The 25809-nt window shown below is 39.3% G+C and overlaps 4 protein-coding genes and 2 pseudogenes across 5 annotated transcripts; 4 read left to right on the plus strand and 2 right to left on the minus strand.

Annotated features, from left to right (window-relative positions):
- The first annotated feature begins 2686 nt into the window (after nucleotides 1-2686).
- Nucleotides 2687-6357, plus strand: LOC126802998 (G-type lectin S-receptor-like serine/threonine-protein kinase At5g24080). The gene is made up of 5 exons (XM_050530722.1): nucleotides 2687-2931; nucleotides 3602-4965; nucleotides 5045-5225; nucleotides 5347-5800; nucleotides 5890-6357. Exons 1-5 carry the CDS (start codon nucleotides 2687-2689, stop codon nucleotides 6226-6228), a joined length of 2583 nt encoding a protein of 860 aa, XP_050386679.1. The 3' UTR covers nucleotides 6229-6357.
- LOC126803020 (hevamine-A-like) lies at nucleotides 6271-7287 on the minus strand (annotated as a pseudogene).
- A 749-nt stretch (nucleotides 7288-8036) lies between these two features.
- Nucleotides 8037-10729, minus strand: LOC126802999 (uncharacterized). Its single transcript, XM_050530723.1, has 2 exons — nucleotides 10608-10729; nucleotides 8037-10332 (listed from the first exon to the last, which is right to left on the minus strand). The coding sequence occupies exon 2, from the start codon at nucleotides 10320-10322 to the stop codon at nucleotides 8187-8189; it is 2136 nt and encodes a 711-aa protein (XP_050386680.1). The 5' UTR covers nucleotides 10323-10332; nucleotides 10608-10729; the 3' UTR covers nucleotides 8037-8186.
- Nucleotides 10730-11782: 1053 nt separating this feature from the next.
- On the plus strand, nucleotides 11783-16410 carry LOC126803002 (uncharacterized). 2 transcript variants are annotated; one of them, XM_050530730.1, is made up of 16 exons: nucleotides 11783-11897; nucleotides 12161-12613; nucleotides 12695-12816; nucleotides 13025-13167; nucleotides 13261-13553; nucleotides 13659-13714; nucleotides 13831-13925; nucleotides 14252-14354; nucleotides 14472-14566; nucleotides 14640-14702; nucleotides 14913-14988; nucleotides 15076-15184; nucleotides 15437-15549; nucleotides 15646-15704; nucleotides 15829-15937; nucleotides 16161-16410. In XM_050530730.1, exons 2-16 carry the CDS (start codon nucleotides 12223-12225, stop codon nucleotides 16296-16298), a joined length of 1965 nt encoding a protein of 654 aa, XP_050386687.1. In that variant the 5' UTR covers nucleotides 11783-11897; nucleotides 12161-12222; the 3' UTR covers nucleotides 16299-16410. The 2 variants fall into 2 exon arrangements, with proteins under 2 accessions (XP_050386687.1, XP_050386686.1); XM_050530729.1 differs by having other exon boundaries at nucleotides 11803-11897; nucleotides 12166-12613.
- Nucleotides 16411-19395: 2985 nt separating this feature from the next.
- LOC126803005 (plastidial pyruvate kinase 2) lies at nucleotides 19396-23175 on the plus strand. Its single transcript, XM_050530737.1, has 12 exons — nucleotides 19396-19751; nucleotides 19967-20254; nucleotides 20342-20507; nucleotides 20595-20729; nucleotides 20876-20986; nucleotides 21096-21184; nucleotides 21404-21466; nucleotides 21569-21744; nucleotides 21851-21953; nucleotides 22127-22275; nucleotides 22387-22495; nucleotides 22775-23175. Exons 1-12 carry the CDS (start codon nucleotides 19500-19502, stop codon nucleotides 22880-22882), a joined length of 1749 nt encoding a protein of 582 aa, XP_050386694.1. The 5' UTR covers nucleotides 19396-19499; the 3' UTR covers nucleotides 22883-23175.
- On the plus strand, nucleotides 23073-25352 carry LOC126803852 (heat shock protein 83-like; annotated as a pseudogene).
- The last annotated feature ends 457 nt before the right edge of the window (nucleotides 25353-25809 follow it).

Below are 25809 nucleotides of genomic sequence, written 5' to 3' on the forward strand. Positions count from 1 at the left end.
AACCAGTATCAAACTATGACTGGTATAGCTAAACAATATAACCTAGTTGCTATATGATAATATGAATCATAATCAGCAGAAATGAGAGATAAAGTTACAGAACTATTGCAGGCCTTAAAATGGCTTTTGACTATTAGCAAGTGTATAGGATTATTACTTACATGTTTAAAGACTCATAGTCCTGCAAGCCTAAGAATAGATAGGAATACCTTGGACTATGAGCATGGAGAAAGAGAAACCATAACTTGGTGTGTTTCCTTTGTTAGGTTTATCAGCCCGCACCTAGCTAGTAAAAAGGGAAAGTGAAGAACACAAAAGAAAAGGAAATGAAAGTTCAAACATCATCATCATCTTAACACTTAACAATATGGTTTTGTTATTTAGAAAATCATACTTTCACAAACACCTTTATATTCTATATAGTACTTTTAGCTTGAGTGTCCAACCATTTGAATTTCATTTATAACATGTAAAAAACCAGAGTACTCTAACCCTGCACAAGGCAACAGAAACTGAAGCTTCCTTCCCCTTGTTAGTCCAGGCAATGATTCTCATGGTCCTCCTATACATAACAACATCAGAACAAACACAATAGCAGACAATGAACATAAATTCGAGCAGTTCAAAACCACAAATAGATAAACTCAAGTGTTGATCATCGTCATAGGTAGCTCTATATCTGTCTGCGCATCGGTTAAAACTATCCAAATCCGGGCACAACAATAGTATCAGCAAGTTTTTCTTGGCAAGGAAATCTCAAACCATTTCATCCACTATCTCCTCAATCACAAGTTACATGTTAGAGAGAGCCACATCCTTATCATTCAAAAAATTGAGCAAGTATAAACAGTATTAATTTCGATAAACAAGTCACAAAAACAGGAAAAATATATGAGACATTGGTCCCGGGGGTGTCGGAGAAAGAGATTGACATGAACCCAGGTTTTAGTGACAAAGCCCAGAAAAGGGAGAGTGACTTGAAACCAATTGGTCCCCCCTAATGTCCCCTCTTTGAGACAATAAGCAAATGCAAAGAGATTCCAAAAACATTCATAATGCAGTTTAATTCCGCAAAGAATGTTCTTCATCAATCAATAAACATTATGAAATCATTATAAATTGTATTATCATTGAATTTGAGGACCCATGAAGCAATAAACAAAACAATTATTGCAGCCTTGCTTCAATCCAACAACAAAAAATAAAATAAAAATATAAACCAACTTGCTCAAAATCTATGGAGTAAGAAACTCTTACCCCTTTTTCGTGTAGCACAATCCCTAAAACCCGATTTTTCAGAATTAGGGTTTTGGAGGCACCAATTTCAGATTCAAATACTTCATCGATCTGTACAAAAACAATGAAGAAAAAACTAATTAGGGTTAATTAATTTATGGATTACAATAAAAATTCATAATTTGGGGGGTAAGGAAATGACAGCGATTATTGGGTGGAAGGAGGTTCCGGCTTTGTAGCCCTAATTTGCCCATTCTTCTAATTGGGGGTGATGATAATTGAAACGACGCCGTATGGATCTTTAAATTGTTTCGCGGGAAAGGGCGCCAAAAATGGTAGGCCGTGTTCGGGCCCAAGTCTCCAGTCCCAAAATTGTTTGAACGCAGGCCCGTTATTTTTATAATTATTGGTTACAATGATTATTATTTCGGATGCTGCTGCATAATTAATTTTGTAGTTTTTCATAATTATTTGACTTAGGTATGGGGCAGCTGGACACAATCAGAAGGTAGGTTATTCAAATGTCAACGCAAGCTAGGGATAATCTGCATTATACATGTCAAAATCTGGATTTATTAAGCACCCTCATCTAAAGTGTCATGTATAAGGTTTCCCCCAAAAATCATAATTCATCAAATATCTAACCCAAAATTTCAACAGGTGAATTAATTTTCTGGTCCATGAAACATGACTTTATTGTCCAGATAATTGCAGCTCACAAAGTGGCCGGGTAAGATGTTGAAATGAGAAACCGGTTGCATTTTAGACTTCAAATGTCAAGTTTGTTCTTATAACAAAATCATGAGTATATATGTGTTCTTATTTAGTGATGCTAAACTATTGTAATGGACATGACAAAATCTCATACTTTATAAGATGTTGATGACATGTCTTAAAGAAATATGTAAAATCGCAACAAAATAAGTTATTAGTTATAGCATAAACTTTATCATCTCAATCTTTTAACCCTAAATACATCATTCCCTCACCGTATGCATGTAAGTTGTTTTTGTTTTATCGATGAAATAACTTTCCTATCATGGATTCAGAATCAGAAGTCACGTACCATCAATTCCTCAGTATTCTGAAACTTAGATGATCACTACCAGCTTCAATGTGAAAGCCAGAATTCTCATGCAAACAATGGCAACTACGTGTCCATAACCTCATGCCTTTCGGTTGGTCACAAACTCACAGTCCAAATTCAAAACCACAGTGCAATAAACACGTTGCCTAAAATCCAATTGGACCTCACGGCCTACCCATTAGTTGCAACTCTTTGTCAAAATTTAGCTCACCAACTTCTCCATAAACGTGTCTCTATCCTATCAATTTTGCGCTCCTTCAATTCATTTAAATAGGCACAGCTAGCCAACCTCTTATTTGGCTTCCTTTAGCTCTTTATTAAAAATAGTACTACTACTATACTGGCTAGCAATAGCTTCAAACAATGGCCTCCTCCAGTACTTACTTGGTGCTGTTCTTCTTCTTGGTTCTAGCTGGGTTTGGTGCCTGCATGGCTGGCCAGATGAGTTTGGGATCGAGGTTGAGTGCTAAAGAGAACCAGACACTGGTTTCTGACAATGGTACATTTTCTCTTGGGTTCAGTCCAATGGATGAAGATGACAGATTTCAACTGGGAATTTGGTTTGCAGAGCTTCCTGGAGACAAAGCCGTAGTATGGTCTGCCAACAGGTAATTTCAACAAAACTGTGTCGTTTAGTTACTATAGTTGACTAAGTTGAGTATCACACTAGCTCTTGGCCTCTTGCATATTTGGTTATAGTGATTAGTGATTATACATATATAAATTGCTTTAATTAGTTGATCAGAACAGTACTGTTGGAATGTTAATGATTTTTGGAGTATTTAGTGGCTACTGGCTAGCTTCTGAAGTTAGTATATATTGATCATCATCATCACTATTCACTACTTAAGCCAAGATATTTCTTCTTCTCTTGGTATGTCTAAAATTAGTTAATTCTGAAAATGGATGAGGCAAACTATTAGAGTGAAAAAAAATCGTGTTCATATATACATTTGAACATTAGAATGGTATCAATAAGCCCTAGCTAGTGCAAAAAAATGGTGCTGTACTTATACTCACTTTCAGAGTTTCTTAAATCAGGTTCGTTTTCAGTTTTTAGAGTCTGTTTTACGTAGTTTATTAGCACAATATATATAGTCTGTTTTACGTAGTTGATTGGCACAATTCACAATCTTGGATGGTTACTGGGTTTTCAGTCTTTGACTTTTGAAAAGAAAAGGATCACAGTTCACAAGCAATTCCCCATCTAGTCTTTACAGCACCTCTTGCAGGTCAATATGATCTTCATCACTTAAGCCATCAAATTTCATTTTCTAGAAATTCTGCTGTCACAAACAATGCAATCCTGGAGCTAGAGACCACTGGAAATCTTGTTCTCATGGATGGTGATGCTACTATTTGGACTTCCAACACTTCAGGCACAGGTGTTGAATTTGCATCCCTATTAGAATCCGGAAACTTCATCTTGTACAATGAAGCCAACCGTCCAGTGTGGCAGAGTTTCTCATATCCATCTGATACTCTCCTGCCAAACCAGCCTCTTTTGGTCTCTTTGGAGCTGACAACAGCTAAATCACCCTCCCATGGTGGCTATTATGCTCTCAAAATGCTTCAACAGCGCACTTCGTTAAGCCTTGCATTGACTTACAATATGCCAGAAAGTTCTTACAATACCTCACCAGAATCTTACTATAACAACTCTTACTGGACTGGACCAGAGATATCAAATGTGACAGGAGATGTCATAGCGGTTTTGGATGAAGCAGGGAGCTTTGGAATAGTGTATGGTGAGTCTTCAGATGGAGCTGTATATGTGTACAAAAATGATGGTGATGATGGAGGACTATCAGCAGCCTCAAACAGATCGAACAGGTTGTCTGTTCTTCGGAGATTGACACTCGAAACTAATGGAAATTTGCGTTTGTATCGTTGGGATGATGATGTCAATGGGTCAAGGCAATGGATGCCAGAGTGGGCTGCAGTTTCAACACCATGTGACATTTCTGGAATTTGTGGTAATGGAATTTGTACTTTAGATAGGACCAAGACTAATGCTTCTTGCGCATGTCTTCCAGGCACTTACAAAGTGAATGATGAAGGTCAGTGTTCAGAGAATTCATCATTGATTGGAAAATGTGATTCGAAGAAGGATTATCAGCCTTCAGAGTTTAGAATGTCAACGGTGCAGCAAACCAATTACTATTTGCCAGAGTTTTCAGTCATAGCAAATTATAGTGACATTGAAAATGTATCGCAATGTGGAGATACTTGCTTAGCTGATTGTGAATGTGTTGCTTCAGTTTATGGGCTTGATGATGAAAAGGCTTACTGTTGGGTTCTTAGGAGCATGGAATTTGGAGGGTTTCAGGACCCTAGCTCAACCTTGTTTGTCAAAATAAGATCTAACGGCTCAGTGACACCAGAAGGCGATACAAGAGGATCCGGGGATTCACCGGATGGCTCTAGTAGTAGGAGAGAAAAGGTTTTGGTTATACCTATTGTTCTAAGCATGACTATTCTTATAGCCCTCCTATGTCTTTTACTGTATTACAATGTTCATAAGAGGAGATCCTTCAAGAGAGCCATGGAAAAGTCTTTGATCTTGTCTGGTGCTCCAATGAGTTTTAGTTTCCGGGATTTACAAGTTCGTACCTCGAATTTTTCGCAGCTGCTTGGAACTGGTAAATCTGGACTACCATGCCAATTCAATTTTCTGTACTGTTGTTCATAGTACATGATGTAAAAATGCTATAATTTCAGGTGGCTTTGGGAGTGTATACAAGGGAAGCCTTGCAGATGGTACTTTGGTTGCAGTTAAAAAACTTGAAAGAGTTTTGCCCCATGGGGAGAAGGAGTTTATAACTGAAGTCAACACTATTGGCTCTATGCATCACATGAACTTGGTTCGACTATGTGGCTACTGCTCGGAGGCTTCACAACGGTAAGCAGTAATTCTTGGATTTCATTTTTATGCTCTCATCTGATACTACATTGAAACTTGCATACTGTACAGCATCATTACAATCTGATGAGCATTTTTTTTCTTTCTGTTGGCATGGCAGGCTTTTGGTTTATGAGTTCATGAAAAATGGGTCATTGGACAAATGGATATTTCCCTCAAACTATTCCAGAGATAAGCTGCTGGATTGGGAGACCCGCTTTAACATAGCTGTGGGCACTGCACAAGGGATTGCATATTTTCATGAGCAATGTCGCGATAGAATCATACACTGTGACATCAAGCCAGAAAATATTCTTATAGATGAAAACTTCTGTCCTAAGGTGTCTGACTTTGGACTAGCTAAGTTGATGGGAAGAGAGCATTCACAGGTTGTTACCATGGTCAGGGGAACTAGGGGCTATTTGGCTCCAGAATGGGTGAGTAACCGCCCTATAACTGTCAAGGCTGATGTCTATAGCTATGGCATGCTTCTCTTAGAGATTGTTGGCGGTCGAAGAAACCTTGACATGTCTTTTGATGTTGATGACTTCTTTTATCCTGGATGGGCTTTTAAGGTAAACATAGAAGTTACTTGTATTTACTTTCAAATTATCTTGTGAAAATTTTGAGAGTACTGTCTAATTGGATTTGATCATGCTTGTAGGAGTTGACAAGGGGAGAGCCGCTGAAAGTTGCGGATAGGAGACTAGAAGGAGCAGTGGAAGAAGAAGTCATAAGAGCTTTGCAAACCGCATTTTGGTGCATACAAGATGAGGTTTTCATGAGACCTACAATGGGGGAAGTGGTGAGGATGTTGGAAGGATCGGTTGAAATCAACATGCCACCAATGCCCCAGACAGTTGTGGAGTTGATTGATGAAGGCTTAGATCATGTGTACAGAGCCATGAAGAGAGAGTTCAACAACCACTTCAGCTCATTCACCATCAACACCCACCATTCATCTCAAGCTACATGTAGTTATTCCACAATGTCCCCTAGATAGTCAAAAGCTCATCAATACAGATGTATATCTTCCACAGATAGAAATCATCAAAGTTCATTGTTTATTCATATGTCATTCATAAGCTCCATCTAGAACTTCTAATTACAGACACTAGGGTCCTTTCTCAATTCACATTCTAGACATGATTCTTGATGGAGGAGCTGTATCCATCAAGATCATCATAATACTTGGACCAAAGCATGACACCACCATATTTAGCCGAATTTTTTATACCCGAAGGACTTTTGAATTGAGAGCAGAAGCTGGAATGAATCCGCTACCAGCAGCTTGAGGTGCAGCAGGGAGTCCTAAGAAGATCTTCTGTGCAGGAATGGCTGAAGTCCATTGCTTCCAAGCATCTTCAAGATTGGTAACATCACCAGAAGTGTATTGACAAGGAGGGTTGTTGTAGAATTGAACCCAAACATAGTCAAATAGGCCTGTCTTAAGTGCATTTCCAATATAAGCATCAGGGAATGGACACTGTGGAGCAGCAGTCAAGTAAACTTTCTTGCCGCCCTTCTTGCTCTGTGCCGAAAGGTACCTAGCAAGATCATCATAGTACTGATCATTCCCTCCTTCAATGTCGAAGTCAACTCCATTTAAAACAGCATCTCCCAATGGCCTTGAAGAGGAGTGTCCTCCCAAGAAGTTGTTCCACAAGTAAACACCAACTTGGCGGGCATCTTCAGATGAAACTAGAGAGTAGCCTCCTGCACCCCCTCCAATAGAGAGTATGACCTTAATGCCTTTGGCTTGGCACGACTTGATTTGCGAGCTGAACTTGGTGCATTCACCAGTGGAAGGCTCACAGTGACCTGCAAGATTTATGGTAGGGCGTCGACCATTGCCAAACGATGAGAGGAAAGCTATGTTCACAAACTTATAGTTGCCTGAGGCACATGTTTCTGCTAATGTGCCTTCATTTCCATTCTGGCCCCAGTAAATCGCGATACTGCCTGCATTAGATCCAACCACCAGAAGCAGTAGTGCTGAAAGAGATAGCAATGCTGCTACTGAAACTGAAGCCATCTAAAGCAATGGATTGGCAGGCTAGCTATGGTGAACTTCTGGTGGGAAAAGGTTGTGTTTGATGAAGTATGACAGAGCTGGGGATCCTTTTATAGAATAAAGTGCCTTCTTGCTACAAGTTTCGTGCTTAATTAATGTTCTTGATCCGTAACATTACAGTCACGTAGGGTTTAATTTCTTTGTTATGTTCTGTTTGTAAGTTGAAGGCAGCCTTATGTTCACTGTCCTGTGCAATTGTTCATTTCCTTGGAAATTGTATGCCATAGCTTAAAGGAGATTGAAAACTGCACATGATATGCTTAGTTACTGTAACATGAAGCTTGTTTTGGACCCATGTATCTGTAGTTTCTATGTGAATGATATCGTATAAGAGTAAACTTGCCAATCTGGAAGTGGATGGCTATAAGCTTATAAGCATGTAACTCCAAATTGAAGAGAGAAAAGAACAAAATCTAATGGCATCCATGCTACGGGGATTACGTACGGTTTGATTTACTTCAGCCAGAAGCACGAACATGTTCTTATTTACTCACCAAAACCTTCTCACGTTCAAATCATTTTTCTTTTTGTGAGTAATATTATGAGTGATTCATTATATGACATTATTCAAATTAAAAAAGAATCTATAAACCAACCAAATCGGATTTAACCGTTCAACTGTGACTGCGCTACGTTGAAGATCTTGATATAAATATCATATCTGCATAGATCAGTTTAGGGACCTAAACTACCAAGAACAAATCAACAGATCAACTAGGTAGCAGAGAAGGAAGAAAAGACAAAGATCAGCTGCACTGAGTGTTATAGAAAAACTATACATCATGATAGTTACATAAAGACCAAGACTGTACATGAAATTTTCCAAAACTTGGGCACAGAAAATGCCAAGAAAATTTACAACAAAACTACCACCAATTTACGAGCCTTCAGCATTTTCGGGGACAGTTGCTCTGAACATGCCCAGGCTCATTGCAATGGTAACACCTGATGTGTTTCTTCTTTGCTTGTTGTGGTGATTGCAAATCAGAGACATATGTGCTGCTATCACGCTCCCTCCATCTTTTCTTCTTAGCATTTCTACCAAGTGGCTTGGTGTCAATACATGCATCTTGCGGATCCACACTTAAGGCCTCCAGCTTCCGAAGTTGCAATTCAATGTCCTTGGATGGGTATTCAGACTCTAGGTTGTAATCTTTGATGCATCTGATCACACTTTTCAGGACGGATATCTGGTCATCTATTGCCTTTGAGCCATTCCTTATTGCAGCCTCGGCACATTCTCTTAGGAGTGGAACTGGGGGAAACCTATCAGTTAACTTAAGGTTGCAACTAAGTACAACGGCCTCAAGCAGTTGCTTCTTTCCAATAAGGTCCTGGATTATATTCGCTGCAAGCACTTTACCTGCTAAACCAATTACTGACTGACAGGAACCATCAGTAACAACTGGATTCATCAATTGATTCCCATAACTCAAATGTTCATTTAGTACCTGCGAGTTAGCTACATCTGTATTTTTGGTGAAAGTCTGTTTCTCGATTTTAGTATTGGCCAGTGGGGAATCTACAGGTTTCTCGATTTTAGTATCAGAAGAACAATTAATGCTGCTCGGATTTCTTTCCGAATTGCTCCGACTCGCAGCCTCCTGATCAGATGCCTTAGCACCGAGCCCAAGAGCTGGGCGCAATTCAGCTGTGTCATAGTTGTGCTGAGCAATTATACCAACAAGACTTTCAAGCTCCTTCACATCATAATTTGAGCTCAAATCATATGCAGCAAGAAGCAGCAAAAGACCCAAAACTTCCAACCAATTGCCAATATTCATCTTAGCTTTCCACTCAGCTGCTAACTTTTTTGCTTCTCCTCTCAACTGAGGAGTAATTTTTGGAGAGACTCTCATCAACTCCTCCAACAAAAAATTGCAACTCCTCCTAACAACCGTCAAGTCAAACTTGTCGTTTTCCACAGTTGAATATGAAGGGTAAAACCCATGCATTGCATCTAAGACCAATTTCGCTGGCTCTGGTGACCTTAGAAGAGCATCATCGATTTCTTTAAGCATTAGATCATTCCTCCTCAAATGCTGATTCATTAACAACAGCAAGCCTCTGCCATCCCTATTCCCATTATTACCACCAGCAGCAGTATCTTCTGATTCCTCCTCCTTCCACTGATGAGAATTCTCCTTTGATTCCAAATTCTGAATATGTACTCCCACGGATTTTCGAACCACATCCGAATCAAATTGTTCTCGCTTGATCTCAAGCTCCCTCTCTTTCCTCTTAAGTCCCCATGACTGCGCATGCAGTGACTTTTCAAGGGAATACAACTTCTGTTCTTTCAACTGAACCTCTTTAAGGCATTCATGCACCCTCATATCAATCAAATTCACTTCATCAATCTTAACGCCGATCTCTCTCTCCTGTCCTTCAAGCTTCTCAACCCACCTCCGAAGCTCCACCTCCTTCGCCTCAAGTCTCCCGCCCCACTCCTCCATCGACTTCTTAAGCAACACAAAATCTCTCTCCTTCTCGCCCATCTCCCGAATCCTCTCCTCCCTCAAATCAAACTCTTTCCACTGCTTCTCCACCAACCCCTGCACACGCTTCAACTGCGTCCCCTTCGTCCAAATCTGCTCCTCCACCGCACTCAACCTCCTCCGCCCCTCCTCATTACTCTTCCCAATCAAACTACAATCCACCTCCTTCTCCCTAACCATCTCCCCCACCTCCCTCAACCTCTTCTCCATCGCCTCGACCGTCTTCTCCTTCTCCTCAATCATCTTCTGAATCCTATGCAAGTCCTTAGCTCTCTCGTCTCGCTCCGACTTAAGCCTCACCTCCTCAGCCTCCATCTCCTTCTCCCTCACCCCAATCTCCTCCTCCTTCTTCCTAACCTCGTCGAATCGGGCCTTGAACAACTCCTTAGTATACTCAATGTGCTGCTCAAGCTCCTTCCACTGCAACGTGAACCTCAAAAGCGACGAGGCTTGGGCATTAACACTCTCGTAAGATTTTCTCAGAGTGCTCTGCCTCTCCTCAATTTCCCCCAAATCCGAATCCATTTACAAAACCCTAATTCGAAAACGAACACGAATCACAACTCAATTACCGAAACCCTAGTTCGAATTGAACTCTAACACCGAAATCTATTCGCTTTATTACGTAACAGAGCAAAATGAAAAAGAGTCCTATTACTTTAGGGATTGGGAAAATTGGGGCTTTTCAAATTCGAATTGGGATTAAGACAAAAGGAACAGTCTTAACTACTAAGAAAGGGAAGAAACTTAGAATCGGAATTCTCAATTTGCAGAGAGAGACATATATCTATGCGGTGTGAGAGGACATACCTGTAAACTGTTCTGAGGGCTTCAAAACGGCGTCGTGTTGGGTGGTGAAGAACTCGTCTTTCGCTTTCGCTCTGGATTCTGTACTTGTGGGAATGTCAATAGTCCAAAGAGGGGGTGTAAAAGTAGGAAGTGTCTGGAAGAATGGACAATTGTTTCCATTTTTGGACGGGTGGCTTTGTATAAATAAGGGAAAGGAGTAATGGTTTTGATTTTGGGGCAGGTCATCATAAGGTTGTGTTTTTTATTCTTCAGGTGCATCTCATGTGTTTTTGCCTTTGATATTGTTTTCTTTTGAGAATTTGTTCCATAGCCCTAGTGATAAGGCAAAAAGGATTTGTGGCGATGGAACTAGTGATGAGAAGAAGGTTTGTGAATTGACTGAATTATATAAAGCCTACTATTATTGTACCGTGGTTCTCAAGGTATTGTTCAAATTTTGTTTGATTTTTGGCGGTTGAAGTTTTTAAATATACTTCCTAGTTTAAATGTCCGATTATTTTGTTATGTTTAGGTCAATTACAAATATTCAGTTATAATTATGTATAGGTTAAGTTAACGCTTCATATTAGTATACTATCAATAATTATGAATAAATGATCCCCGAAACGTCTCACAACAGTGAAATAAACTTTTTTTTCAAATGTACATGTATTATTCAGATCACGCATTTATTACATTTACATTTGAAAAAGGGAAAAAAAAGCATTACAATGAACCACCACAAGTTAAACTTACATAGTTACACCATAGTTTACAGATGATGCATTCACACCGAAAGAAAAACCACACTTGAGTGAGTCGACATCCGGGTCATGACCTCTAGCTTAACAAAAGGCCAAGACCTAGACCCTAATAATGATATATTTTCTTTTATGAAGAGAAAGCGAGAAATCAAAACTAAGAGCACATACTCCACTCTCATTTGATTCAAATGCAACGCTAAAGTCACCAATAACTCATAGCTAAACCAATCCATCATTGGCATCATGAGTTACAAATGTTCCAAAACAATCATGTTCACCCCAATCACCTGGTCAGACCGTCAGATAGTGATCAAGAAACATTGAATGAATGGCTAATTGGTGGTCGGTTTGGTAAAAGAAGGATTACCACTTACCAGAATAAATTTTAAGCGCCAATCCAATTTTTACTTCACTCCACTGTAAAAAGTAAACCAAACCCAGTTTCCATTGTAAAAAAATTAGACCTTTAGGTAAGTGCAGTGCTCAATTTCCCAACCCAGAACCTAATTCGCTGCAATCCCAAAATACCCTTCTGCGATTCCACAAGGTACGATTCTCTCTTTCCCCAAATTAATCAACTTTGCAATCACTGTAAACCCTAGATCTCTTGAACCCTTAAAGCTTCGAACTTTGTATCTTAATGTCTTCAAGATCAATGCTTTATGGAACCTCGTTATTCTTTATACTTGATTGTTTATAAATATGAGCTGAAACTTAAGCAGTTAGATTTTTTACTGCAATTTGTGGTCATAGAGAGCTTGATCATGAATTTGTGATTTGGTAATGTAGTGATGGAATTTACTATTTTAGTGTAGATTTGGAGAAGGTGAGCATATTGGTGGTGAACTGTTGATGGTGTAGTTAGGGGCAAGATGGAGAATATGCAGTATGCTGAGGAGCTTGTGAGGGAGTTTTTAGTGTTTAGGGGGTTTACTAACACTTTGCAAGCTTTTGATTCTGAGTTGTCGACGGATATAGGCAAGGGGTTTCAAGTGGAGAAGATAATGGAGTTGATATTTTTGGTGTATGTACCGAAGTTTCAGGCGGAGAAGTTAGTTGGGTTGTTGAGTTTTTTCAAGCAGTGTCTATCTTCGTCTTCAGAGACTGTGCTTTTGGCTACACTGTCTAAGATGGAGGTGTCAATTCTGCGGTACTATGTTGTGAATGCCATCAATGCAGGGAGGAGGGAGAAGGTTTTGGAGTTTTTTGGTATGAAGGGGAATGATTTGTTGCAACGGAGCCAGGACTGGACTCCATGGTTTGGTATGTTTGTCTTCCATATGTTTGTTTCGGTTTGGTGAACTACTTTTGGGATGGATTTAGATTCTTGTCTGTGTGGTGCAGCCATTCCGTATTTAAAGAAGCCAAGTGCTGATCCCGAGTTTCGTATATATTTCTCAAAGGAATGGTATGAGGCATTGCGTTTATCTGTGAGGAACTTTTTTAGTGAGATCTTCAACGGTATTCATATCCTTCAACGTAGTATTTATGTCATGCTGCTTATGATACAGTGTTCTTGATCCAAAAAGTTCCATTTACCTTAAATATTATCAGGACTTCCCTACTCTCATATCAAAACTGTGATGAATTGCTGTTAGTCAGCTTTTCATTGGTTCATCCCCTTTTATGGCATATTATGACTAAGATAAGTAGAAATTTCCCTTAACTAAACTACGCCTGCCAGCCTTGTTGAAAATCAGCTCAGAGAAGACTACTGTCAACCGTTTAAAAGGGGACATCAAGCAACTGAATCTGAAGTTGTCAGAACTTCAAGCTTTATTGGAGGAAAAAGATTGTCAATTATCCCAGTTAAGAAGGTAATATCTTTCAAAGTTTCATCTCTTGAGTCCTTTATTCAGTAAATTGTACAGATTTGGTCCAGGCTTAAACTTATATATTTTGGAACTCAGTAATGCTTCATCAGTTATAGATGAAAGCACTGAAAGAACCAAGGGCTCATCAAGTGTAGCACCCGAGGAAAATCGTCTTACGTCTCAAGATGCTGAGGAAACTGGCCCTCTTGCTACTTTTAAAATCAGGGAAGCAGAGGTTGATCGAGATCAGGGTGATGGATCCATTGGAATTCAATCAGAATTACAAGTATCCAAGTCCAATAATGATTTGAGTTATCCATCGGCTCTTCGTGTGGGAGTTGATGGAACTACTGATACCATTCAACTGTTCCAGGATGTTTGCAATAATGGTAATTATTTTCTATACCTGACTTCTTTCTCCTTTGTGTATTGAGAACAGTGTGATGCTGTTTGGTTGGTTATCGTATGCATAACACTTGAATGTAATATGGCAGAAAATGGCAGGGAAAACCGTGTAGAAGATTTACCTGAAGTTGAGGTTGAGTTTCAGGTAAAAATTTTATAGGATGACTGGTCCCTGATATTCATAACTTGAGTTTCCTTTACTTTCACTAATTTATATTTTTATTGGAGACCCTATAACCGTCAAATGTCCATTGTTTCCAGGAGACATTTTTGGGTCACACAAGTCCAATCAGTTGCTGCCGGTTTTCTGCATCTGGAAACAATATAGCCAGTGCATCTGACGATGGTACTGTGAGGTATGTATGGGTACAGTAGTTAAAGTTTGTAAACGTCAACTTCATGGCTTGGTGTTGGTTAAGTTTTTTTTTCTTCCTTTGTGTTTCAAATAAATATATATATTATATACCTTTATATATAACTATATCCTATGTCAATAACCTGGTGACTTATGGACTGTCCTCACTCATATCCTACATCTGTTGTTGCCTAGGTATTTACATTCTTTGGTTACTTAGGTTATATGGCCATCATATATGCTACTATATTGTTCAACTTCTTGACTTTTATCTGATTTTGAATTTACAATCTTTGCTTACTTTTTCATACATACATAATGACTTAGGGTATGGACATATGACTCATCAACTCCAGCATCCAGAAATGCAACCATTTATTGTGGAGCCAAAATTATGTCACTTGACTGGGAATGTAAATCTGACCGATTGGTATGCAGATAAGATTTTCATGAGTCATTCATTTATTGTTCACCACTGGAATCATATTCTGGTTATTTGAGTTTAAATATATGGACTTTTAAGTTCGTTTTGTTCTTTTGGCAAAAGCTGCTCATAGGCACTGCTGACAGAGGCATTAAAGCATGGAATGTTGATGCAAAGAGAGTTGTCTGTGATCTTCAAACGAGTGAAGAATTTCCAAGGTTCTTTGTATTACCACTGTTACAAGTCTATGCTTCTTTGTGCTGCTGTTTACCTTTTCTTTCCCTCCTGCAGTGTGTTGGATATAAAATGCAGCCCTGTGGAGCCCATATTTGTTTCTGCTGCAGCATCCAAGGGGTATGCTATTTTCCTGATCTCTTCTTGCCACTATGTTTGAAGTGTCTGCTCTATTCAACTTTGTAGAATATGAGCACATGGTCTTGAAGAAATATAGTTCGGTCATGAAAATTAAGTAATTCACTTCCAATTGTAGGTGTTGGTTTATGTTTGTCTATGGGTGGTATATATCCTCATGAGTATCTGAAGTCCTACTTCATTTTTTTGTAGGCATGGATCGACTTTTGTTGATAGTCTGGGTTTTGCTTCATTAACTGTGTGGAACATGAGGACATGGAAAGCTATGGTATGTACTTGATTGTACCAGAACCACATATGTTTGCAACTTCCCCTTATATTTATAGGCCTTGTTAACCTTGTGGGTTTCGTGAAGACAGTCCTTCCTCTTGGTAAAGATCCACCTGCAATTACATCTCTTAGTTTCAATCACAATGGGAAAATCTTAGCAGCAGCTGCAACTGATGGAATGATTCACATGTTTGGTATCCTCACACCTACATTAGGGCTTTATCTATATGTTCGGAAATTAGCTTGTTGATTAAATATATGAATGAATATGAAACCCTGTTTTAGAAACGTTTGACCTACTGTGTTTCATTTACTTTTCCAAGGTGATTGAAGCACCCTCTGCAAGGGTTAAAAGTTACTAATGCTTTTTTGTCTAAGTAAGTGGGTGCTCTAATTTCTGTGTAGAACTGTACATATAAGATTATTATGTCCTTAACAAGCCACAGATATGTCTGCGGGTCAACAAATAACTGGGTGGCCTGCACATGACTCTGCTATAAGCTCCATTCTTTTTGGGCCTGATGAGACTAGCATTTTCAGTTTGGGAGTAGATGGAAAGGCAAGAATTTTAAGTCATTGGGCATGAAGTTCAACTAGTGCATCTGAATTGTTGTCCTTTAGAATTTGAACTCACTTATTGGTTTCGCACTGTCAGATTCTTGAATGGAGCTTGCAAAACCAAGGTCAAATCCTTTGGTCAAGGAACTGTAGCAGGTATGTATTTCTTCACCTCAACAATATTAATAGTTGAATATTGTGAACACCAGTCTTATGATCCCCCAAAAAAAAATCATTCGTACACCAGGATACACCAACATTACTTTAATTCATACTGTAGGTTCTGTGGCCCTGAGAGCTCAAAAGATCGCAAACATGAAATGGCTTTGGATGCTAATGGGAGGAGACTGTTGGTAACATCTGCCTCAGTAAGAGCACCCATTTATCAGGTTGTTCTCTCCCCAACCTCCCTTTATTGTAGTAGCTTTTCATTTCATGTATGATGGACTCAACTAGTGTCTGCTAAACATTTTGGGCCAATATGAATCACACTTGTTTATGGTGTGGAAGACAATTTGGTCCTGGATTTACCTGATTACCCTATTTGGAGGATGTAAAATTGTGGGTGATGCATGTTTTAATTAAAGTCTTTGTTTCCTTAACTTGGCTCAGGTTAGAGGTCATGCTACAAATGGGATGAGAACTCTCCCACACAGTGCTGGCATAACTACTGTAGATTGGCACCCGACTTTGCCCATATTCTTAACAGGATCCGCTGATAACTCCGTCCGAGTCACATCCATACTATAGAGCTTCTGATTGTATCTTTTAGTTCTCGTGTTCCTGAGGCTGAATCAGGTTCAAATATCATGTGGGGTGTAAATCATTGAACAGTATAATTTATAAAGGACACCGATTCTTTCATGTGGTTGTTGATGCCTTTGTTGCAGCGTGAGCTGAATGTTGTTTAAAGTATGGGCATTTCGTTGAAAGTTGAAACTAGTTATTTATGCACCAAGGAGGAGCGAAATGACAATGAAAAGAAGACTTCAATAGTCGAGTTTCTAATTGAAGCATATGAGCTCATGAAAGTAGAAAAATACCACAACGTCATTATTATTACTGCTAATCTGGGAACTGCAGTTCTCATTGTGCCAACAAAGTAATGGATGTATAGACTATATCACGCCTCAAGAACATCTTTAACCAATTCTCCCTGATCGTCCGTTGCGTAATCTCTCCGGTTCTGATCCCTGCAAATATTTGTGGTGCATCAGATGGCTTCCATCACAGCAATCGCCTTCAAATAAGAGTTGTATCCAGTCCTATAAATGCCTTTGGCCCAGCTGCAAAAGAAAATAGAAAGGAATTATGAAGACTCATCAAGACGCTAAAAAAATACTGACTAACAATACAGATGGAGTGGATGAGTATATATATAAATATTTACACGTAAATATGCTTCAGCGTCTTGTGACGACTTTTAGGCGACGCAAGTATAATCTCGTCGCAATTAAGTAATTAAGTCACGACCCCTCAAGTCGTTGAATTAGCAATCTTAGGGGACAAAATCTAATTAATTTCGCTTAAATGTTAACAAATAACACCACTTTTTAAAGGCACTATTTGGAGTGGACCACCGTTGACAGAATTGACCATTAGATGTTACATGTAAGTAGAATAAGGGGCACATATAAAAGCTGAAACTTTCGTCACCAAACGCTTGGAGCAGCGAAGTCATTGTCGTCGCTTAACTAACCTTTAAGTGACAGATAAATAGCCGCTTAAAACAAAGACGGAAGAAATTGGTACTTATGAGATGACTTTCTTCTGTCTCTTAAGGTTGAATATGGCGTAGTGAGTTAATATTTCAAATTCATCAAATTTATCAAAATAAATCTTTACTTTTTTTACCTAAAATAAAATTGAAACCCAAAGAGAGAAATATATATATATATATATACAGTCCATATCTAGAGTGAAGGTTTACTCTGAAGTTTCAGAGTGAAGTTCCAATTTTGGCACACTTTTCGGTCAAATTTTTTCACCATAAGCGATTCAATATTTAGGTATGCTATTCAAGATCATCTCTACAAAATTTCATCTAATTCAGACATCGTTAAGGTATTGAAATTAGATTAAATCAATGAATAAATTAAAATTGTTCAACGTGAACCGTTCGTGTAAATCTCAATTTTAAAAGCTCAAATCACTGTCAAATTGGATGAAACTTTATAGAGATAATCTTGAATAACATAACTAAATATTGAATCGCTTATGGTGAAAAAATTTGACCGAAAAATATGCCAAAATTGGAACTTCGAGTGAAGTTCCAAATTACAGAGTGAAGTTCTAACAACCTCAGCAAGTCCTTCAAATTATCTATCATAACAAATCAACAATAGAAATCCAAATTTCAGTATGTACTCAATTCAGTTCATTTCCATCTCAAATCGAAACCGAAACGCAAAACAAACCAGATCACTACTAATCATATCACAGAAACTCAAATCTAACGGTAGCTGTAATTGAAAAGATCAACATCACAGATTCACAGGTTAACTCTTTCATTTCAGAACAAAAATTGATGCCTAAATTTGAAAAGATGAAGCAATCGGTGGTTTAAGCCTGGAGAAATGTAGGAAGGCGATGATCGGAGAGTGATCGGAGAGAAGGGAGATGGTACCTAAGCAGTACTTGTGCTTCCGGTAGCCGATCCGGTTGCCGTCGTCGTCGTCTAGGGCGATACCGAGGCCGTTGCAGATGACCGATAAGCCTTGCAAATCCATATCTCGTTGGAAAATTAGGGTTTAGGGATTTGTGGATAGAGTGAGAGAGAGGTTAGAGAATTAGGGGGGAGGCGATTAGATCTGAGAGAGAGAGAGAGAGAGAAGGGTTTTGGTGTGTGTTAGGGGTGTGTGGCGCCAATATAGATATGAATTTCCCGCGCTCTATTTGTGGTGTGGGATCTGCTAATACCCGCCTAGCCCTATTAGGCGCCCGCCTAGAGATCACAAATCAAGCACTCGTCGTCATCTTCGTCTTCCTTGAGCCCTTATAATGCCTGCCGAGCAAACGTTTACCCCGGTCGTCTAGAGTCCGCCTAGCCCGTCTAGCACAAAAGAAGACTTTAGAATCATTTGCGCTATCAAGCACCAATCTTTTGTCTTACTCGATTAAGTGTGAATCGTTCCTTTTTTGTTTTGGAGAAAAATGAATAAATTCATTAATCAAATGTCATGCCCATTTACAATTGCAAGACTCACACATACGCTAGGCCGAAAAAAAAACTAATATAAAGAATATGGTTCATCAACTCGATCAAATTAAAAAGAGTAAGAGAAAGCTAATAACTCACTAAAAAGAGTGAGAGGAAGCTAATAACTTGCTAAACCATGGGTCGAATACTCTATAATTGGAAATATAAATGCAACAGAGCTAATAAATCTACCACACCCACCACTAACGCACGCTAACTTTGACATCTCCATCGCCGTCAGTAGTAATAAGGTACTGACGTGTACTAAATCGAAGCGACGAAGTCGGAACAACTTATCATGGAATTTTTATGGGGAGCTGGCTAATCAACAACAAAAACACACTACATGATAGAAGCACTTTGTGCGACGTTCTTAACATGTTTTTACTTCCATCTAACCATGGTGGCTAATCAACAACAAAAACACACTACATTCACAATTTCATATACTATCACGACCTCGGATCATCACTACACTCGAATTTGTAGCAGTAATGTTTACTTCATCATAAAAGGTGAAATGTCCCAATACTTTTTACCACACCAATCACACAGTAAAAAATCTCTCGTTCTTTCTCTGTCCAGCTTTGCCATTCGATACGACCAAAGCCCCTCTTAAAACCCCACCCCCTCACTCTCCGCCCCCTCCCTCCCTCCCTCAAAATCTACGCCGGCGACTTCTACAAACCTCCCCTCCCTTTTTTAACCTCCCTCTCCTTCTCTCCCCACACTTCTCATCTCTCCCGAACAAAATGGCGCAGGTCGTGGCTATGCGGGCGATTCAGAGCTCTATTCTCTCCTCCGGGTCCGGATCCGCCCAAACTCGGAGCTCCGACAAGCTCAACCCCCCGAGCTTCGCTTCCAGAGTCCTCACAATCACCGAGAAGAAGAGCACCTCCCGGAAAGCTTTGAGCAGCCGGCGGTCGAGGTCGAGGTCTCAGATCGCCGCCAAGCAACCGTTGCAGACCGAGCTCGTCCCGGTGTCGCCGGAGGACTCGCCCAAGGTAACTATCGTCAGTAATTTTCCACGTGAATTGATGAAGTTACGGATTACTGTTTTTAGGTTTGTAAGTCTGGCGTGGTAAATCGAGGAAATGTGAATTGATTTAGTGGATGAGCTAGTTCTCTGTTGCTGATGAAGTTGTTGTTTTCGAGTCGAAAATTGCGAAAAATGTGATTATAGTTTGTTGGAATTTTGTGTGGTACTGTGGTTTTTTAGATAGAGGAGGAGTTTCAGCAGTTACAGACGATTCAGCAGTATGGGGAAACTTCAGTGGGGATGTGGTCGAAGCCGACGGTGAAGAGGAAGACCAAGATTGTGTGCACAATTGGTCCTTCCACCAACACTCGCGAGATGATCTGGAAATTGGCTGAGGCCGGGATGAACGTGGCGCGGATGAATATGTCTCATGGAGATCACGCGTCGCATCAGAAGGTTATCGACTTGGTTAAGGAGTATAATGCGCAGTCGAAAGACAATGTCATTGCAATCATGCTTGATACCAAGGTGGAGTCCTGCTTGTGATTTTGCTCTTAGTTTATAATCAAACGTATGAATTATCCGACATTAATTTAATGTCTTTTTATGTATCAGGGCCCTGAGGTTAGGAGTGGTGACCTGCCGCAGCCAATTGATTTGGCTCCTGGGCAGGAATTTACTTTTACAATCCAGAGAGGGGTTGGAACAGCAGACTGCGTTAGTGTGAACTATGATGATTTCGTTAACGATGTAGAAGTGGGTGACATGCTTCTGGTTGATGGTGAGTGAAATTGTAGTTTTCTGTTAAACATTGGGGTTGGAGGCTGCTATATGCATTCTGAGTTCTGATTCATGACTTGTTCTGTAGGTGGTATGATGTCGTTTTTGGTAAAGTCTAAGACAGCCGACTCAGTGAAATGTGAAGTTGTTGATGGAGGAGAACTGAAGTCTAGGCGGCACTTGAATGTGCGAGGAAAGAGTGCAACTTTGGCTTCCATTACTGGTTCGGTTCCTAACTTCCTAGTTTCTAACTCATTGATTATGTCCTTTATGTTTCTATAATATGTTTATTTCATTTTATTTGTAAATAATTTTCAAAGTTCAGGAGTATGCTAACAGACTTCATTTTTCCAAACAAATTTGTTGCAGAGAAAGATTGGGAAGATATCAAATTTGGAGTGGATAATCAAGTTGACTTCTATGCAGTTTCATTTGTTAAAGATGCACAAGTTGTTCATGAATTGAAGAATTATCTGCAAAGTAAGTATTCCAATACATCATCATACATTCAAAAACACTTGCATACCCGTAGTCTTTACTTAGTTCTCAGTTTCTCACATCTAAATGTATGTTTCATTGAACGCTGCAGGCTGTAACGCGGATATACATGTCATTGTAAAAATTGAAAGTGCAGACTCGATCCCAAACTTGCATTCGATTATCACAGCGTCTGATGGGGTATAAACTTCTTCACATAAAGCTATTTGCAACTTCTCCTTATCATGATTATCTGTTTATTAAGAATCACAATTTGGACTTTCATGAATAAATTATCAACGCTGCCTCTTATAGAATTCAATCTGTGCAAAACTATAGGTACGGTTAGCAAGTAAACCAATAGATCATGGTTATGGTTTACTCACCTGATATATCTAACTTATACTCATCTTACTTTAGGCCATGGTTGCAAGAGGAGATCTTGGTGCAGAACTCCCTGTTGAAGAGGTCCCACTTCTGCAGGTAGTCAACGACAAACATGTAGCAGACAAATATGGTTGATATTACCAATAAGTTGTTGTGGAATGTTGCAACCTTAACTGCACTTTGTATCTCATTATGCAGGAAGAGATAATCAGGCTATGCCGTAGCATGGGGAAGGCTGTTATTGTTGCAACAAATATGCTTGAGAGCATGATTGTTCACCCAACCCCAACCAGAGCTGAGGTATCAGATATTGCCATTGCTGTCCGAGAGGGTGCTGATGCAGTTATGCTTTCAGGAGAAACTGCTAATGGAAAGTAAGTTCTCGTGGCTTGTGAAATTATGCTCAAGGGAAAAATTTTGGATTATAGTGTATTGTATTTAGTGTGGGATGATCAATACAGTGGGTTCATTTCAATGCAGGTATCCACTGAAGGCCGTGAAAGTTATGCACACAGTTGCTCTGCGAACAGAGGCAACCGTTGTAGCTGGCCAAATGCCAACCAATCTTGGGAAAGCTTTTAAGGTTAGGGATCTTATTAGTCGTCTTTTAGTTTTCTTATTTGCAGTGTACTGCATCTGAACTTCTTCTTTTGTTTTTTGTATTCCTTTTTTAATTTTTTTTTCTTTATCTTTTGCTCCTATATGATTGCTATACAGAAACCTGACTAATTTTTTCCCTTCCCTTCATTTCTGTAGAATCATATGAGCGAGATGTTTGCTTACCATGCAACCATGATGTCCAATACTCTTGGAACCTCACTCGTCGTGTTCACTAGAACTGGTTTCATGGCTATTCTGTTGAGCCATTACCGTCCTTCTGGGTCAATATTTGCTTTTACAAACGAGTGAGTTTCATGTTATTTGTCAAAAAGGCATTGTCTGTGGTATTGTTATATAAGTTATTATGAATTTGATAATTGACTGATCACAAAACCTGTACTTTGATGACCATTCAGTAAGAGGATACAACAGAGACTAGCTCTATATCAAGGTGTATGTCCCGTATACATGGAGTTCGCAGATGATGCTGAAAAGAGCTTCACTAATGCCCTGACCTTGTTGCAGGTAAAGTTTAGATGGAACATTGATTAGTGATATGTTTGCCGTAAACTATAAATTGGTATTTGTTAATAACATGGTACAACCGTTTAGGGTTATCAAGTCGTCATGCTAATGTTAGGTTCATTCATGGTGACACTTTTTTACTTTTAGCCAAGGGCTAAAGCTGTAGTTTTGTATCAACCTAGCAGTGTACACCATCCAAAAGCCCTGATAAATGGTTTACATGTCAACATTTGATTAATCCACACCACATTATTGACTTTTTCTCTATTTTATATACAGAAGCAAGGGTTGGTAAAGGCGGGAGAAGAGGTTGCACTCGTTCAGAGTGGAAGACAGCCCATTTGGAGGCTCCAGTCCACTCACAATATTCAAGTGCGCAAAGTCTAGGTTCAACAGAGATGCCTGCATAACTTTGTTGTCTGCTGTTGCACCCACAATGACTTTGTATGATTCTAGCATTTCCATTGGAGTACACTGAAGATGTTCTTTGTGCTTTGGCAGTTTTCATATGTGCTATATCTTTGTACTCCTACTGTTTCCCCCTTTTAGTCTATTGTGATAATGTTGTTGTAGCACAATGAGTGAACAGTTGTTTGGAAGTAAACGTCTAACACAGTAGCACTCGGAAGTGTGAGCTTTTACTGTATTGCCTATTTGCTAAGTTGGTTTGTTTGAGCAACCCAATCTTAAAATTAGTTAAAAAAAAAACCTTCGTCTTGAATTAGACTTACTGATAGACTGTCACACAGCCAGAAGATCTGATGAGAGTTCATTGTTCATACCTTATATCAAACATTATTCATCAAATATGGGATCATCTCAGAACGTTTCAAGACTCTGAAAACGCATTGTTCTTTGGGTATGGAAAGACTATATACAACCTAAGAGACAGTAGAAGCTACCTTTAGGGTTGAGGCCATTGTTATCACTTATCACTTATCACTGAACATTCGTTGCTTATAATCTTGACTCTACTTCAATGAGTAAATCCCATTTCAAAAGCAAGCAAAGCTCGGACCAATTAGCAGAGCCTAAGCTTCACCGTTAATATTTTTCCTTAATCATTTCACTTCATACCCGAAATTACTAATGGAAAAAAAAAAACATGAAGAGCCATCACTAGACAGTAGTTTCTTCTCGTTTGCTATTCTTCTCTCAGTTCTCTGCTGTAACCTTCTGCGTCTTCTGTGCATATTATCAAAGTATTATAGCCTTTTGCTGATTGTGTTCATGCTGTCAATCCAATTCAAAGTAATCGAGAGAAACTTGATGATGGCTTGTTTATTAAAAAAAAACTGTACTGTTAAACAACATTGTATTCATCAATGTTAGCAGCAGTAGATCTAATTCAATTCTAATGTACTTAATGAATTGTGTGTGTAGATTTGGTGAACAACTTGGGTACAACTGCATTGTCTGGAACCTGGGAGTTTATTCAAGAACGGACTTCTGGAATGTCTGATGTGAGCGTGACTCGACATTTTGGTGTTGGTTTCTACTCGGCGCATCTTGTTGCAGAAAGGGTCACTGTGACCACAAAGCACAATGATGATGAACAATACATATGGGAGTCTCAGGCTGCTGCTGGTTCCTTCTCTGTGACAAGGGATGTCAATGGTGAACAGCTTGGCAGGGGAACTAAGATAACCCTCTTTCTCAATAAGGGCCAGGTAAATTAGAACTCTAAACCAATTAGATTGTTTCTTCAGTGTGAATTTGATACTATCGTCTACCTTATCATTTGCTATGTGAATGAGCAGTTGGAATACTTAGAGGAGAGCAGGATCAAAGACCTTGTGAAGAAGCATTCTGAATTTATCAGCTATCCCATGTACTTGTGGACCGAGGACAAAACCAAGAAGGAAGAGGAAGGAACTATTAGGGAAGCTGATGAGGATAAGAAAGAATCAAATAAGAAGTTTAAGGAAGCTTCTCAGAAGTGGGAACTGATCATCAAGCAGGAACCTAGCTATCTGGCTGTGCAACCCGGAGGAGATTACCAAGGATGAGTACGCTTTATTCTACAAGAGGTTGACCAATTATGGGGAGGACTATCTTGCAGTGAAGCATTTCTCTGTTGAAGGCCAGCTAAAATTCAAAGCCGTCCTGTTTGTTCCAAAAAAGAATCCATTCGGCCTGTCTGAGTCGAGGAAGAAGATGAACAACATTAAGCTTTATGTCAGGAGGGTGTTCATTATGGAAAACTGTGAGGAGCTCATGCCAGAGTACCTTGGATTTATCAAGGTGTTGTTGACTCTGATGACTTACCACTCAACATTTCTCATGAGATGCTTCAACGGAACAAGATTTTGCAGGTGATTAGGGAGAAACTTGTGCAAAAGTGCATTGAAATGTTCTATGAGATTGCGGAGAACAAAGAAAATTATACCAATTTTTATGAAGCCTTCTCCAAGAACTTAGAGTTGGGGATTCATGAAGACAGTCAAAATAGAGCCAAACTGGCTGACCTTCTCCGATACCAGGCCCGAATGAAGGGTGTTCAAACGGTGAGAGCAATAAGGAACTGGAGAACTTGGGACCAGATCAAGAACAAGGGGTATCCATATCTTACCATGGTTGAACATTTGATTAACGAGTATGGTGGTCAAAGATTGTCCCTGATAAAAAGGAAGGTCCGAAGCTCGATAATAAGACCGAGGAAGAGAAGAAGAAAGAGGAGAAAAAGAAGTCTTTTGAGAATTTTTGCAAGACAATAGAGCACATTTTGGGTCACAGGGTTGAGAAGGTGGTTGTATCCGCTGGAATGGTGGATTCGCCTTGTGGCTTGGTGACTGGTGGCGAGGCGTTGAAGGATCGTGCATGCAAGAAGACAGGGGCGGCCCGTGGGGTGTTCTAATTGTGCAACAGCACAGAGGCCTAATTTTTTTTTATTTAAGCTTATTTATAATAAAAAATAGTCATTTTATTACTAAATCAATTGATAATTCAGTTGGCTAAATCGTGCGTTGTCTAAACCATGTGATTAGAATTCGAATATCTTATAAACCCTTGAACTTTTTTTTGTCTTTAATCTCTTATTTTTGCGATTTCAACACTAAAAAAATCTCATATCTACCGAAAAAAAAACCCTCTCGACTTCTAATAAAGTCCCATCTCATTAATCAAGTTTTTATTATTTCTGCGATTTCAACACTCAAAAATATCTTATATCTAATTGAAAAAAAACCCTATCGACTTCTAATACAATCTCCTCTTATTAAAAAAACTTGATTATGAGAGTTTAATAAATGACTTTGCATCTAAGACTCTCTCGACTTCTAATATAGTCCTTTTTGTAAATAGAGTTTAATAGA

Source organism: Argentina anserina, chromosome 7 (genome assembly GCF_933775445.1).
Source record: "Argentina anserina chromosome 7, drPotAnse1.1, whole genome shotgun sequence".
Taxonomy (NCBI): Eukaryota; Viridiplantae; Streptophyta; class Magnoliopsida; order Rosales; family Rosaceae; genus Argentina; species Argentina anserina.